The sequence below is a fragment of the Corvus brachyrhynchos genome, unplaced genomic scaffold, assembly GCF_000691975.1.
Source record: "Corvus brachyrhynchos isolate BGI_N302 unplaced genomic scaffold, ASM69197v1 scaffold3, whole genome shotgun sequence".
NCBI classification, from domain to species: Eukaryota; Metazoa; Chordata; class Aves; order Passeriformes; family Corvidae; genus Corvus; species Corvus brachyrhynchos.
The window spans coordinates 11,029,039-11,044,902 of record NW_008237619.1 but is presented as its reverse complement, the minus strand read 5'-3'; the positions used below and the strand labels follow the sequence as shown (position 1 = coordinate 11,044,902).

Below are 15,864 nucleotides of genomic sequence, written 5' to 3'. Positions count from 1 at the left end.
GTGACATGGAACAAGGCAGGAGAAGGCCTGAACCTACAGAGCCCTTGGGCTTGAGGAATCAGCAGTGTCAGCTCAGAAAAAGGGGGCTGCACTAGAAGGAAGAATCCAGCTCCACAGAAAAAAACTACCCTGTCTCCCAGCTAAGAGGCCTTAGCTCTGCCTAGAACACTTTTTCATAGACCTGCAGAGGCGAATACAGAAATTAAAAACTGAAAGGACAGAGTCAGATGATTGACCCTAAATAACATCTAAGCAATTCAATCATGTCTTTCCCACTGCTGGCTTAGACAGCAGGATATTGTAACTGGTATTGATTGGTCCGTTTGCTACTCTAGCTGATAACAGTCTGTATCTGAATGAAAGTTTTTATTTTTATTACATGACTCAGACTATCGAGCAGATAATCAATTATATTAAAATCTTCTTTGTTAAGGAATTAGATTTTAAAAATCTTATTTCTCTTGAAAGACATTATGTACTTCACTGTCAACACTCTCACCAGGGCTCACTAGGCTACAGGGAGAATCCACACTGAAAGAGCTATAAAGGTATTACCAGAAAATGAGTACCCGGAAGCTCAAAAATAGCCTTTATATTCCTTTACATCTTCCACTGAATTATTCTTTACGTGGTGCAATATGAAAATGTCGTGCTGCCAATGCAGCTCTAGGAACGAACATGAACATTTTAGGCCTCACACATACATATTTTTCAGTGATAGAGATTCACAGGAGCTCTACAGAAACAAAAATCTTACAGCAACAGCGCTCTTTGGCTCATACTGTTATCTCTATTTAACTGATGTGATTAACTGAGGCAGAAAGATATTGAACTTTTTGTCCAAGGTCACACAGTGAGGTCAGGAATGGAGCTAAAGCAGACTCCAGCTTTTTCAGTTCACTGGTTTGTTTTAAACCATCTAATCTCCCTTTCAGCTCTCTCATGCAAAAGTACAAAAGACTTGACACACTGTTACGCTTAAAAGTGCAAATCCCCAGTGCAGAAAGAATGCAGGTTAGGATTTAAAGCAAGTGTATGAAAATCCCTTTTCAGCCCACTGGACGCAGAAATATTGCAGCACATCCCATCACTTTAATAATATCTCAACAACAGAAGGCACTTGACTCACGTTTAGTGTACTGCCAATTCCAAGTAAAAGCTCTTAGGAATACCAAAAGCTATGCATTCAGCCAGGAGCATGTACCTGATGTAGACTCCTGGAATCATGTATTATAACCAACTTTTAAATTTGCATATGAACAAAGTTAAAAAAAAAAAGTAATATACCTAATTTCTACAGTATTTTTCAAATGTTTTATGCATACTAAGTAATCATCTTGACAACTCCATGCCAAATGTTACCAAGCAGCTATTTCAACACAGAAGCTGCACAAAGATGTGAAAACTAAAGCTATAGCTTCAGACCTAAGTAATAACAGAAAGCCTCTAACTGCTCCAGAGGCCAAAATATACAAATATTAGTGAAATGAAGTATCAATGCCAGCAAACTCAAGCAGTGACAGGATTCCCCCTGGCCACCATCCCCTTGTTCCAAGGTTTTCCATTACAGGTTTTGCATCCTGGTCCATGTTAAAGAAGGCCAAATCAATGCACAACAGGTTGCTTTTTTTCTTCCTTACTGAACTTAAACAAAATAGCTTTCTTGATAATTCACACTGTGCTGCATTTATCCCTCCCCCTCCAAGTATTTTCACTTCTTTACGATGAAGAAGAAACACAACTTCATTTCTGTTGGACTTTGGTTGCAGTTAGTAACTTTTATTTCTAAGTGATAGTGCGTACTGAAAGTTCAAAAGACTCGTGTTCTGTAAGAGTCAGATTTAATTAACTTTTTAAGTACTCTTCCTAGCTTTCTACAGCACCTACTGCTTTGCCATAGGTGTAATTTTTTTCTTTCAATGTCAGAACTGCATCAGTAGAAACAGAGTGAAATAGCACCCAGCAAAAAATGCGTAATTTAACAACCTGGATAGCAAGATTTGACAGTGTATTTTTAAAAAGAGCTTAAATGGTTCAGACACACCATGAGAGTAAGTGGGACTTGAAGTAATTTTAGAAACCCCATTCCTATTTGTAATTCAAATAACTAAATAAAAGTCCTCAGCTGCTCATAGGATGTTAGCATCTCAAACATCATAGCTATGTGTGCATAGCAGAGCCTGTGGGTGCTTCTCCTCCTTGAAAAGCTGCAGTCTTGTGTGACATTCAGAGACCTTGTTTCAACAGCCCTTATTAACATTGCAAAGAAACATCTTCAGGATGGGCATCAGTATGACTGCTGGCCTTTTACAGGGGTGCTGCAAAAATAAGTAAAGAGTAAATAGCTGTTTATTACAGTAGATGTGGAGGGAACCTTCCACTTCTAAGGCCCACATATTAGCCCCAGAGGCAGACCAGGACAGAGAGAAAGGCACAGAGGGACACCAAGAGCAAGGTACACAAGTAGTCTGGGACCTGGCTAGAGACTGCAACTGGAGGACAAGAAGCATCTCGACTGGACTACAGAAAGGCCTGAGGTGAGACCACCAATGGCACAAAAGAATGAGCTGCATTCCAGGAGCTGAAGCCAAGTGTGATTAAAGAGGCTGACAGCTCACCAAGAGTACAGTGAGCCAGCCAGCTACTCAGTAGGAAAGTGCCAGTGTACAAGAAGGATGCAAGGAGCACCAAGCTCTGCAGAAAGGCACATACCCTACTGCATGTGCTGTCTACTGGGGACAAGTGTTCCACAAGGCAGCAATCTGCCACACTGAGCCCTTCAATCAAACCACAGCAATTTTGGGAGTGAGCACGTTCAGCACAGCTCCTTACAGACAAGACTTTATCCCACCACCTGCTTTCCAGATCCAGTAAGGCTCTTCATACATGACTACAAAGAGGCTCAAACCAGGTTTTTGTTTAGTTGCCTTCCCTACTACCACAGAGGAGGTTTTAATAAAGTATTTATAAGCTGGTTTATAATGAAGGATATTTTTGGCAGAGAGCTTTACTGACCCGCAGTGCTAACAAAATATTACCTGCTTAGTGACAATAGCCCAAAGTTCCATTTCATTTTTAGCATTATACACTTGGTATAAATTGATATCTTATTAAAGTATAACCCTCAAAAGAGAAGAATTCTAATTCTTTCTTCAGCCCTAAACATCCTGCAAAACCAAGAACAGACTGAAAGGGCTGTTAACATTCACACCCAGTTTAGTTATCTGACTTGCCACAAAGTAATTATTACATTTGTTACATATTTAATATATAATTAACAGTACAGGTGATTGGGAAAGATTCATTATATAAGTCAGTCCAACACCTTTACTCACTTCAAACAGCACTTTGCCTTGAAAGCAATGACAGTGATTTCAATGACAAATAGGCTACTCTTTGACAGGAGCTGAAGTGACCCAAACAGGTCCATTTTTGTAGTGAACTTGGTTTTCTCCTGTGTTTATAAACAGACTGCACATATATCATGATCTAGCATATACAAACAGACAAGTTATAAAGAGACCCGGACCTCTCAATGATAATGCACTATTGCATGACACTTAGATGTACCTTAACCACTAGAATATCAAGTCCAAATTATCTTCATGGTCTGTATATAACCTCTTTCAGTAATGAAACTGCTGTTATGGTTTCTGCTACTCCTATTTGAGACAAATATTGGAGCCACAAAGTGCAGCTGTGAGCTTCTCCAACAATTCCAGTTGGGAATGACAAAAGCTGAGACACCTTAGCCCCTTTATCCTCAAGGACAAGCTACAAACACTGTCTGAAGAGACAGATTAATTTCAGGCAATGATTAGTCTTGAGAGCAGCTGTAGTTACTGTACATAGGCTTTATGTGCTTGGAGAATCACTTAATTTGCAATTGTTACAGAAAACAGTGCACAGAAATATAACACAGTTGCCTGTCTTCCAAACATACCATTAGTGGAACTGCTCTGAAGTCAGAGTCCAAAATTTACAGCCTCTGCTTCCACTAGAAGCAGGTGGGTACTCATTTTCACTTCACAAGTCAGGCAGTTAAACCATTCCAGGGAAGCACAAACAGCATCAGTAGGTCATTGAGGAGCAAGAGATCTGGGAGACAGGAAATCAGTCACCTCCTTTGTGGTTTTCTTCTGTTACCCAGAAAAGCCATCAGTTTATACATCTCTCAGTACCTCAGCTGATCAACAGCTGCATACACACATTGTATGGTTATGACAGTTTTTCGTGTGAGTAAGGAAAACCAGTGAATTTCCCCTTGTATAGGAACACTTGTCTTTCATAGCCAAAGGTGCTGGGATGTTTGCAAGCATAGCTTGATTTTAATGTATCAGGCATTAAACAAGCAGAGACACAAAAAGGATGTAATAGGCCCAAATAAAATGACTGCATCTTTGAAAGTTTTAAAGACCAGAAACCTTAAACATGAGATTTGAAACAAAACTGAAACCACTATATTGTGTACATTACTACTGATATACCATCCTGCAGTTAAAACTAAGATAAATGGCTTATACTCTGTTTACAAGATGCTAATCCAGAAGAGAAATATTTGAATGCTACCAAACAGAAGAGGTAATAAAGGTTTGGATAATGCCTTTAACCTGTGCTTTCTATAATGGAAACTCTGTATCTGAAGAAAAATATACCCTGAATAACTTGTTCTCCCCTTCAAACATTCGTCTGTGTGATTCTTTTCCATGAACACTGGTAAATTCCCTCAAGTCTGCAACTAAAACATCAAATCATAACCACAAAAATATACAAACCCTGACTTCATTGCCTGCATCTTGATATTTCACCTCATTGTTCTTGTGTATACAGCAGCCTTTAAAAAAAACCTGCAAATTTTTTGAGACAGCACTTAGGCCTGTCTTCAGATTGCACACAGCATTCACACATATGTAATTATCCACCTCAAGAAATGAAAAGAAAAGCTAGAAGCAAACAGTTATGAGAACTTTGACACCCTTTTTTGTTTGCATATTTCTGAAAATCTAAGGAACCTATTCTCCTTTCAGTTTCATCCTAGGAGAATGCCACAGACTGCAGTGAATTAGCACTTGATTCCACCGGCATCCACAAGCAATAACTGCTCATTCCAGGGCTCTGAAGCCTTGTATTAGAATATTTGTGAATCTTTAACAGAGATTTTTGCCTAGATAGCTTTCCTTTCACATAAATGTCATCATAGTATTTTATCATCTGGTTTAGGTAAGATCAGAAGGGTTGCTAAAGGATTTGCAGATTGGTCCACCAAGGCTAGCATTTGACCTCTGTAATAAGGTAATGCTGACATGTTTCTAATGAATGCAGCAGGCATGCGGCAGCCATACCACACTTTGACATTTTAACTCACTTAGCACATCAATTTTTAAGCTTTATTTATCAGTCAAGAAAGTACTTACAGGGTCAGAGGGACCACAGAAGTCTCTGAACACTTTTGAAGGATCGAATTGTCTAATCTCCATTGCTATGCAAGGGCCTGAACACAACTCTGAAACCATCTCCTGAAAGAGAAAAAAGACAGAAAAAAGTTGAATTTCTTTGGGCTTTAGCAAGGGTTGCATTCCTCCCCAATACAAGGCCCAAACTTACAGGACAGAAACAACTAAGAAATATTGGTGCATTTAGGCAAGCAAGGACACAAAACAAAGACACCATTAGTATTCACCACAAAAGAAATGTTTTCCATTTTGCTACTTGGTTTAGAAGGTGGAAATTGAAAAAAACTGGATATTCAGCTTCATCAGGATACTGAATAGCATATAACAGCATCCACAATAGTTTAAATTCTTTTGTAAGTACATCCTTATTGATCTGGACCTAGATTTCATGGCAGTTATCTCATAACTTGTCAAACTAGACTGAATCACTGGAATGCACTTTGCTGGGTTTTAAGCCTAAAAAATCACGCTATGTTCAGCCAGTTCCACAGGCAGCAATGTACTTTGCAGTGTTCCCTACCAGAAGCACAGTACACAGCCTATATCTGTTATATACACAGTACACAGCCTATATCTGTTATATACATCTACCAGAAGCACAGTACACAGCCTATATCTGTTTCCAAATATACACTCTCAATGGCTTTAAGTCATTAAAATGTCTCCTGGGTTTTTGGTTCTCACTGCCTTTTCCTCGAAGATTACTACAGAAGCTGAAACACACAAGCCAGCAGAATCTGTGCCTGTGGCACAACCTGTTAGGGAAAGGGTCCTGGTCTGGCAACATTCTTGTGATGTACTAATACTGGAATCTCAGTTACACTGAAATCATCTGTTTCCCTGGAGTCTCCAGGAGAGTAAAGAGACATCGTGAGCTCCGCGTGGGTGATGAAGATGGGTCTTAGTTTTCATAAGCTTAAATTAACTCTGGGCATTAGTGCCAATTTGGAGTTCGTTAATTAGAGGTATAGGTTTCACAAGCAGAAAGAATCTATTTTGATGTTCTAGTCTGACTTCCTTTTTAAAATCATGCCCTTATAATTGCATACTTGTCTAGAAATCTGGGCAGACAAGTTTTAAACAAATCAGGACAATTAAAGGGATCAAAAGCAATGAGGAAAGAGGAAAGGACAAAACATGCACAGAAAGTAAGGGAGGACAGGTAAGGACTAACAAGGTGCTGCAGTCATGCCCACCAGCCATGGGCAGGTTAAAGATGAGCCATGGCAAAGGAAAACAGCATCCAGAGTGGATGAAAGAGCAGAAGGAAAAGAAGAACTAAGTCCTTCCCTCCTTCTGTGAATTGTGACAGAAAATAAGTACACAATGACTCCAAGTCAAGCAGCACTGTTCCAAAAAGTTGCTATCCTCATAATGGATTCCATGCTGAGAATATGTGCCTAAGCTCCCCACTCTGAATTTTATCCAGTGCCTATCATCAACCAGATCCCAGGAAATCCCACTATTCCTCAAGGACATGAGAAGAGTGCAGACTAGCCTCATGCTCCACAGCATCAAGAAATATTATAATTCCAAAAACTGTGTTATTCACCAACAGATACTCTGTTCAAAACAGGTCAAAGAGCCACGTATTTCATTCTGTTAAGAAACAGTAAATTGCCACAATGTCACTACTCTGCAGAATTTCATTACATTCTGTCCTCTAAACAACTGTTAACTGGAAAGCAGAGAAAAAAGAGGTTTTTAACTTTAGTTGAATCAACTCTTTGCAATTCCTGCAAACTGTGGTTATTCTTGTTCCTCCCTCTTTTATTGTTTCTGTCTCAGCATGGACATCCCACCAACAACGGCGAACAACATGAGCAAAGTTACTCCTGACTCCTTCATTACAGCACAAAGCTGAGACCTGAACACCAGCTGCCATCAGGTACAGCACACAGGCAGGTGGTTCTGTGTCAGACAAGCCTGGTCTACTTACACAGCCTCATCAGGTCCAGAGTTGAGTTTAAATAGCAAACACTCTTCGTCTGGTGAGGCTCCCAGTTCCAGCTACATCAAATTTTCTCTAGTAAATAGTTCATTCGTCAAATAGCATGGTTTGTGGTCAACCAAAACCATTCCTGGAGGGGGATCAAGCTCAAGGATTTTTGATTAACAAAGTGGATTCGGAGCTGATAAAAAATAATCTCACTTCTTTTTCCCCATTTTCTATTCTGGCTAGAGTAGGAAATACAAAGCAAAACAGCACAAAAACTAATCAACAGTATGTAAAATCCCATGTAGGAGATACTAACAAAGTTAAAATTTTGGGATTTTGGGCAATTGTACAGCTTTCTCTTTTCACAAAGTATTTCATATACAATGTCAGACCTTTATCTGACTGACAAAGAATAACCAGAAGAAATGGAAGTACAGTTTTTTAAAAGGATTTCTGGGTGCCAGTATCTTTTGTGATTAGTTATTTTGGAATGATAAATAAAATTCAGATCAAAGCAGATGGTTTGATCACATATGGTTTAGTCACATATATAAGAGGTCATATTCTTTCTCCAATATCCTATTTTGTAACATACTTTTTCCTGTTTGGACTGCACTGATGATATCCATGGCTGTTCCCATGTGTGCCTTCTCCAGAACCCTTTACCATCGTGATTAGCTCTTCCACGTTTTCCTGTTTCTCAGATATCCTGAGTGCATGAAGATATTGATTTGATTTCTTTTCAGCTGAGCCAATCCAGCACACATAGCTTGAAGAACAGAGCCCTAGATTCTCACTTTTCTTGATATCACCTAAAATGTATTTTATTTATTGACTGACCTTGTTTAAATGTCATCTTCCCTTCTGAGTAACTGTCCAGTTAAATTATATAACTAAAATTTGCAGCTTGTTAGAGGGTTAGAGATTGTACAAAAGAGCTGCAGAAAATGGTAGAGAAGTTCCAATTTTGTTCAAAACAGACTTTTGCAGTACTACAGGACTCTCCAGACCATGAAATACTGGTCAGAAACTTCCATTTTTAAATTCTACCACATACCTACAAGTACACCTGTCCAATCTCCCTTTGGTACTTGTCAAAAATGATGTTCAGAGGTGGCCCTATGAGTATTCCTCAATCTGAGAGTGAACTAACAGAACTCCTAACCCATTTAAAGACAAGTCTACAAATCCTGTTGAAGTAAGTTAGACTGAACAATCATAAAGGAGGAAAAAATAATGAAAATTTCATTTTCAGAGTAATATTAGTAAATATGTAGAAAATGTATAATAATGTAAGCATTTTTAAATTAAGGATAATTTGCATCATAATAGCATGGCAGTAAAGCTAAGCTCATTACTATGAGTAAATTACATAGTAAAGTAAAAATTGCTATGAGTAACATGAACCAGAATACTCTGAGAGAAGGTGATACAGAAATACAAGCTCATCTCCTCACATTCCCATTGTTCTATCTGCAGTCAGGAAGTTTTATGTGACAGTACAACAAAGAATAATACTGTAGAGAGTCTCAGATGTCCACTGGGATTACAGCATATATTAAACATCTTCCTTTTTCTGAATATTTACAGAAGTCAGATCAATAAACCAAATAATAGTTCAAGATGTCGTTAGGAAAGCATCCAGTACAGCAGCCTCATTTCATTGTAAATAAAGTAATAAATACATATTCTGGTCCAAGCCACTATTGCAATATCCAATCAAACAACGAAGCAGGTGTGATACATTCTCATAGCTCACCATCAATAAGTAACTTTTCTGGGGGAAGCTGGGGATGTGATTCTGTTGTATTTTACAAATTCCTTGGCTGAACAATTTTCGTGAAAGACTCTCCTCTATTATGACACACATAACACAGTTTTCACACTGAATTAGTTTATTTGAGAACAAACTAGAACTGTTCAAGATCAGGTTCATAAAAGAACCCATATCACAATTCCAAGCAATAAAAAATGTGGTAATTTCCTCACTTCAGCATATTTTATTTTTAAACAGATTCTTGTTAAACTTATGCTTACCAGGTATTCAGGGACAACACCCTTGTAAATCTCATAAAATTCTTCCACATTTGGACGCTCCAAGTTGAACTAAGAAAACAAAAATGTTAGCCAGTATGTATTAAACGACAGCACAAATACACAGACACCCCTCCTTAACTGGCAAATATTCAGAATCCTCTAAGTTTTACTAGGAAAAAGGAATGGTTTTACTACTGCAATATGAAGCTTGTCAGCAATTTAGTTAATGATGCCACAGGCAACACAGCACACAGTACCTTTTTCCACAGCAAATACAAGTGGACCATGTAGTGTTGGGTGATCCCACTAAGAAAGGGGCTGTTCTACATTTGTGATGGGGATTTGAGTGATAGGGGAATTTCAGATCTTGAGACTTTCACCAAAATTGAAGGACAGGACTCTTGGGAACAATCTCTGAGCCAAATTCCTTTATCTGCTGAGGGTGTCAAAATCCCTTAAGTATCTTTAAAAGTATTCCCCATAATTCATACTAAATACGTATTTTTAAAAATTAAGGAAGGATATTAACAATAGTTTCATTAATCTTAGCTAGTACATTTTGTAAAGATATCTCACATTGCTCCAGAAGAGCCAGATATCATTAGCTCCCCTCCCAACTATAGGGAAACTCAGATACAGAAGTGAAGTGTCTTGGCTCAAGGTCACTGAGCAAACAGAAACAGATTAGCTGATCAATCAGATACTAAAATACAAACATTGCAAGGACAATGCTGATCCCAAAACACTGCTACAGTCTGCACAAGGGTTTTATATCACTGGAAGACACCTGTGCACTGCTGTGACGTGCATACAGCACTACTCCAGATTCTGTTTATCATAAAACACACAAAAGGAAACCTACCATCTGCAAAGCTGAGATCTCAAATCCTTCCTTGAGGATGGCTTTTACAATCTTTCCAGCAAGCCCTGAAGGAACATGGAAAATACAGTATTCAATTTTAAAAAGCAGAATTTACAACTGGAAGGTATTATGCCAATATACTGCTTATTCTCAAACTGAAGAAACAATGTTTGTGTAATGCTGTGAGAGGAAACAGAGAGTGGAGCTGAGTTCACATTCTGTACGTTCTATATGAGGTTATGCTAATGGTTTCAAACAACTAAATTCCCTGCAGCTGCTGAAAAGCATTTCTACCAAAAAAAAAGGTAATTAGTGAAGCATTTGCTTTTCTCAGATCAACTGCAAAACATCCAGTAGCTGCAAGACCAAGATTTATTTATTTTAACGAAGACCCATTGGCAATACTGATGCTTAGGCAGTCATCAATTCAGAGCACCAGCTGTCTTTTCTTTTACAGTGTTCACCAGAGTGCAGGTCCTACTTTAAGTCAGAAACAATGCAGGATGATAACAAATGTTGCCAATAAAGTAGCACTGGAGTTCATGTCTTCTGTGGGAAAAACACTTTAGTGCAATATAACCTACTCCTTCTAAGTTTATAGCTCACAAATATGCTATTGCAGATGATACTGCTTGCTTTATTCTCTCCAGAACACATCCTGAAACACTGAATGATATTGTAAAACAAAACACTAAACTTCAGAAAACAAGAACCACTGATTTCCCACTAAATGTGCATTTTAGATTTGCCCGTGCTTGTAAGATCAGGCCATTTTGAAGATTATGTCAGCCAAGCACAGTACTCTGTGTGAGTGAATTTCACAGAATCATTGTTTTTTATAGAATGCAAATGCCTGTCCTCTTGTACAATTTGTGAGAAACTATGAATTTCTGGACATTTATTTAGAAAATAATTAATCACAGAAGAATACCCTGTAATGAATGATAACAGCAGGATGTGACTCCTGGTCATTAAATCCTTTTACGAAGTAGCCTTCAAATTGGAGGATACTTAGCACTATATAAATTTAGAGATGAGAATAAAACAAAGCTACTTACGGAGGTAATAGCACACTCAAGACACAACCTACTGATACCTGTGGCATAGGATTGGGGAGCTTCCTACCACATTAAAAGGTCAATGGAAGCTCTGAGTAAACGAGACTGATAGTTGAAGGGCTTTCAAAAACTGTATTTACAAATGAAAATGAAAGAAACATGTCCCTGAAGTATTTCCTACCATATTTTCACATTAAGGTTTATGGAGAAAAGCCTTCCCTCTACAAAACACTGCATATTTCTCCCAAAAATCTTCCAACTACTAAAGGGAAAACATGAGATTTTGGTGCATACTCAGTCCATGCAGCTCTTTGTGTTTACAGAACATAGAAACAAGCAGAGGCAAATACAGTTCCTGTCCCACTATACTGTTCCACCATGTTCTGGTGAAAGTTTCCTTTTAATGCTCCTCTGAACCCAGGGGAAAAAAAAAAAATCCCCTTTTTTTTCAAGGTTTAAAAAAAAGAAAAATTGCCACAGCAAAATGAAGGGAATTGAACAGGTTTGGCCAGGAAATGCAAGACCACATCAGAGAGAGAAACCAGAGCTCTCGTTTCTTTTTGTCCACCCTGCTGGAAACACTGAGCAGCTCAGATGCTTCCCCACAGGTTCCACTGAAGCAGTGAGCCTTCAGTCTTGTTTTCAGGGATGAATGGCCAGTTTATAAAGAGATTAAGTGACTGGCTGGGAATCACTCAGGAAATTAATAAATAAATAGAATTAATTAATTAATTGAATCTGTGACACAGCATAAACATTTCCTCATTCTCAATCTTCAAAGACAATACTCCAGTCAACTGCCTCACCAGAAACCAACAAAGACAAAGAAAGGGCACTGGCAGATACACTGGCAGGTCACTGTCACTTGCAGAGAAAAAGCTATGAGAAAGATAAGGGACAGCTGCTTGCCCTGACAGATGATCATTTTATACCTAATCAGCCAAGAATGGGCTACTTGCATAGGCACTCACAGCCAGTGAGGATCTAATCAAAATACATCAAGTTATGGGGTATTACGGAGATCTGCTTTTTACAGAACTTTTGTCTTCAGCAGTTTTACAACTTACAAGCAAAATCCATGTTTTAGAGAAACAAAGGGGGACTCTGTTAAGCTTTCTGGGCTGTTTCTCTACTGAAGTCACTAAGACCTATCTTTGCTGTAGAGAGGAGATAGTCTCCTTTAACGATAGAAATTAAAGTAAGAAGGTATTTTGCATAAAGATCTTTAATGCAAGGTTCCTTTAATAATTGTGATAAACCTATCAAGATTTTCCTCTACATTGTATTTCTGAGTTCACTCTCACTCATGAGAGCAACAGAGCACTTTGCTGCTCCAGACAGATTGCCCATGCCTGCAACACCCAAAAGGCTTAACCAAAGGACTTATTGTCACCATTCAGACAGATGGATACCTCATACAAAAAATTCAAAATGCCTTGAGGAAGAAGGGGCATGAGATTCCATTTATGTTTGCAAAGCAGGGTGTTAGCTCCACTTCCCAAATGTGGGAATTGAGGCAGAGGAGCATAAGCAAGTTGCCAGTGGCAGCACAGATCTACAGATCCAGTGACTTGGCCTCCCTTGTTCCAGTTTAGGAAATCCATGTATCATTTCTCCTAGAGACACTTTCCTCTCAAATCCTACCTGAACCAAAATAGAAACAAGATGCACGAAGGCAATCCCCAAGCAACAGAAGAGCGGAAGCTCAAGGCTCGGCTTGAGATCTGTTTGAGGCTTTCAGCCAGTTGTGTGACTGAACTGGGACATATCCTCTTCTTTGGGGGCAGACAAGGCTCAGGAAAAGATGAACTAATTAAGAGTGCCATTTCAGCAGCTTTCAATAATTCTTTTCAACTTTAAAATCCAAATCTGTAGTGAAAAAACAGCTTTCTAAGGACCCTTCAAAAAGGGTCAGTGGATGTTTAAAATGTGATTACATTAAGAACCCAAATCGAAGCTGCAGATTAGGTACCGGTTATGACGAATTTTCAGTCACAAAGCACAAAAGAATCACAAGCATTAGTAAATAAAACTGAGGGAATTTAACACTAATCCAAGCAAATAGAGTGAAAGAAAGGGAGCACAGGCACACATTTTATGTCTGCTAGGCAGCATTATGTTACTACATACCTAGTACAAGACAGGTAATTTTCCAACATATTTCAATCAGGTAAAATGATAAAGTACCAAGACTTCCTCACTTACATTAATATTCTAAAATTTGCTGCTTTACAACATACAGTATTTGAAAATTTTCCTTCATTAAGAAACAGAAAGTAGCAGGGAAGACATCAGACTGAAAAATGTTACAACTGTTTGCAGAATTAGGCATTGGGATAAAATAAATCAGTTTCATGAAAGTCACTTTTAACCTAATAGCGCTTTAATCAATGAGCCATAGCATCTGTGCTACTGGGACCTTTCAGTCCCAGTGCACTGTGAACCACCAGCCCTAGGAGTAGGAATGTTACATTCTCTTCCCTTGGCCTGTTTCCTACTTTAACCATTCCTCTGTTAAAAGCTCATTAGGCAAGACAGCAGACTGCTTTCAAAGCAAGGCAAGACTAGCTTCCTCATCTCAGCCTCCATATGTCATTTTTTAAACCCTTCCAATAATTAAAAATAATTCCTCTTAAACAACAGGGTTTTTTGAGAGGAATACAAAAACTGCCATGACTGATCAGATTAATGATCCACCTCATCCAGTAACATATTTCTAAAAGCAACCTGTACTGGGTACTTAACATATCACTAACTATAAGTAGCAATTTCATTTCATGTCTATTTTTGACATTTTGAAATGCAATTTTGCTTCACAGTATAATGAAATAATCTGATTCTTTGCTGCCAAGCGGTAAGGTCCTATTTCAAAACTTCAGAGAATCATGATTGGGCGCGACTCCAAGCAAAGTCCTTTTTGAGCTCTGGAAGACGGAAAAGTGGGATTCAGAATTGGGTCCTCCTGCAATGTATTTTATTTGAAGTTCTCACTAATCTTTGTTTCAGACAACATTGAAAAATACTGGGCAGTAAGTAAATGAGAGATATCCTTCTGAAAAGGGAACTTCTTCCTATCAGTTGGTCAACCTATCCCCTGAAGAACAAGGTTTCTCTCTCTGTTCTTCTTTTTCTGCTTAGGAATAACACAACTCTTGGCATTTTTACAATGCAGAATAAATATACCATTTCTAGATTCCCCAAAAGTTTGGTCATAGTGATAATCTATAATTATTGGTCTCCCAGCCCCACTGTGCACTGTATGAAAAAGGATAGGCAGTCATTTTTGCATCTGTGCTCTGGCACACCAAGTGAATGACAGAGGGTCTCCTGAGTGACACACACTGGGCCTGCAAAGGAGAAAGGGACCTCAAAAGCTACCCAGGCTAGCAATGAGACCAGCAGATACAGACAGAAGAGAGAGAAGCATGGGAGGAAATGATGAGAGAATATTGTTCATAGCAATAGAATCCAAGATTTTTCATTATTCCTCATTTCTGTCTAGGTATTGTATTAAAGGAGAACCTCAAGAAGTTTGAAGGGCAGCTTTACAGACATTTATGGAGAACTCTATCAACATTGCAGCAGTGGTGAAAACCTTAACAGAAAATATTCATTTGAAAATACTCAAAGTTAAAGGAGTGACGACAAAAGATATCACCACAGCCTTACTGGAAAATAGAAGTCAGGATACTGCTAGCACAAGAAAAATTATGCATGCAGACAGTAAATCTCAGGGGGCCTTGACACCAAAATGACCGAGTGTGTGACGTGGCTGAGAACGGGAACTGACAGATTCAGAGGGGGTGAAAGGTTCAAAGGCTTAATCCCAGCTGCAACTTTCTGAACCAATATGAACAAGGCAAGACCACACTTGTGTATGCCAGACAGGGCATTGTAAGACACTGAATGATGAAAATCCGTCGGGGAAAAAAGGGTATTCTGGGAATTCTTGCATGGGAACAGATGGGGAGAGTCACACTTAGCATTCGGATACAAAAGGCCCATAGGGAAATTAAAGGCAAAGATCACAGCCAAACTACACTAAGTATCCAGCAATTTGGCTGTGCAGTGTGTGCCACTGGAGAAGAGAATTTGAAGAAGAAAGAAATATTATGAAGAAAGGTCAGTATCTCTGCAACAGTTATGCTGAACTCAATCTGATAGTTGTAGATCTACAAAAAAACCCAAACCCCAGAAAAGCTCAGGTTTCTGTCTTTCTTTGTTCTTGTGTTGAAAGAAAGTTTAAAAAGAAATATCCAGTTTGCTTTGCTCTTTCTTTCAATATGTTCATTACTTTGTAGTCCTTTAGCACATCCACTCAGATTTTTTTTTTTTTTTAACTAAGGAAGATTATGGTCAATCATTCTGGCTAGTAGAATGCTTCTATGGCAATACTAAGTTTCATTTATTTTTGCTTATCTCTTAAGTGTGAGCAAAACTAAACATGATGTTTTAACTGAGGCTGTACCACTGGATTATACAGTGGCATTCAGTAATATAATTCAAACCATTCAC

At 38.6% G+C, this 15,864-nt stretch overlaps 1 protein-coding gene across 1 annotated transcript in view; it reads right to left on the bottom strand.

Moving 5' to 3' along the window:
* The window catches only part of NME7 (NME/NM23 family member 7), a 72,626-nt gene that overhangs the window by 30,309 nt on the left and 26,453 nt on the right, over window positions 1–15,864 (bottom strand). The window contains exons 8-10 of the mRNA XM_008631903.2: window positions 10,292–10,356; window positions 9,430–9,498; window positions 5,415–5,516 (exon numbers count right to left, since the gene is read on the bottom strand). Coding sequence (XP_008630125.1) covers window positions 5,415–5,516; window positions 9,430–9,498; window positions 10,292–10,356 — 236 coding nt within the window. The remainder of the gene's footprint in view (window positions 1–5,414; window positions 5,517–9,429; window positions 9,499–10,291; window positions 10,357–15,864) is intronic.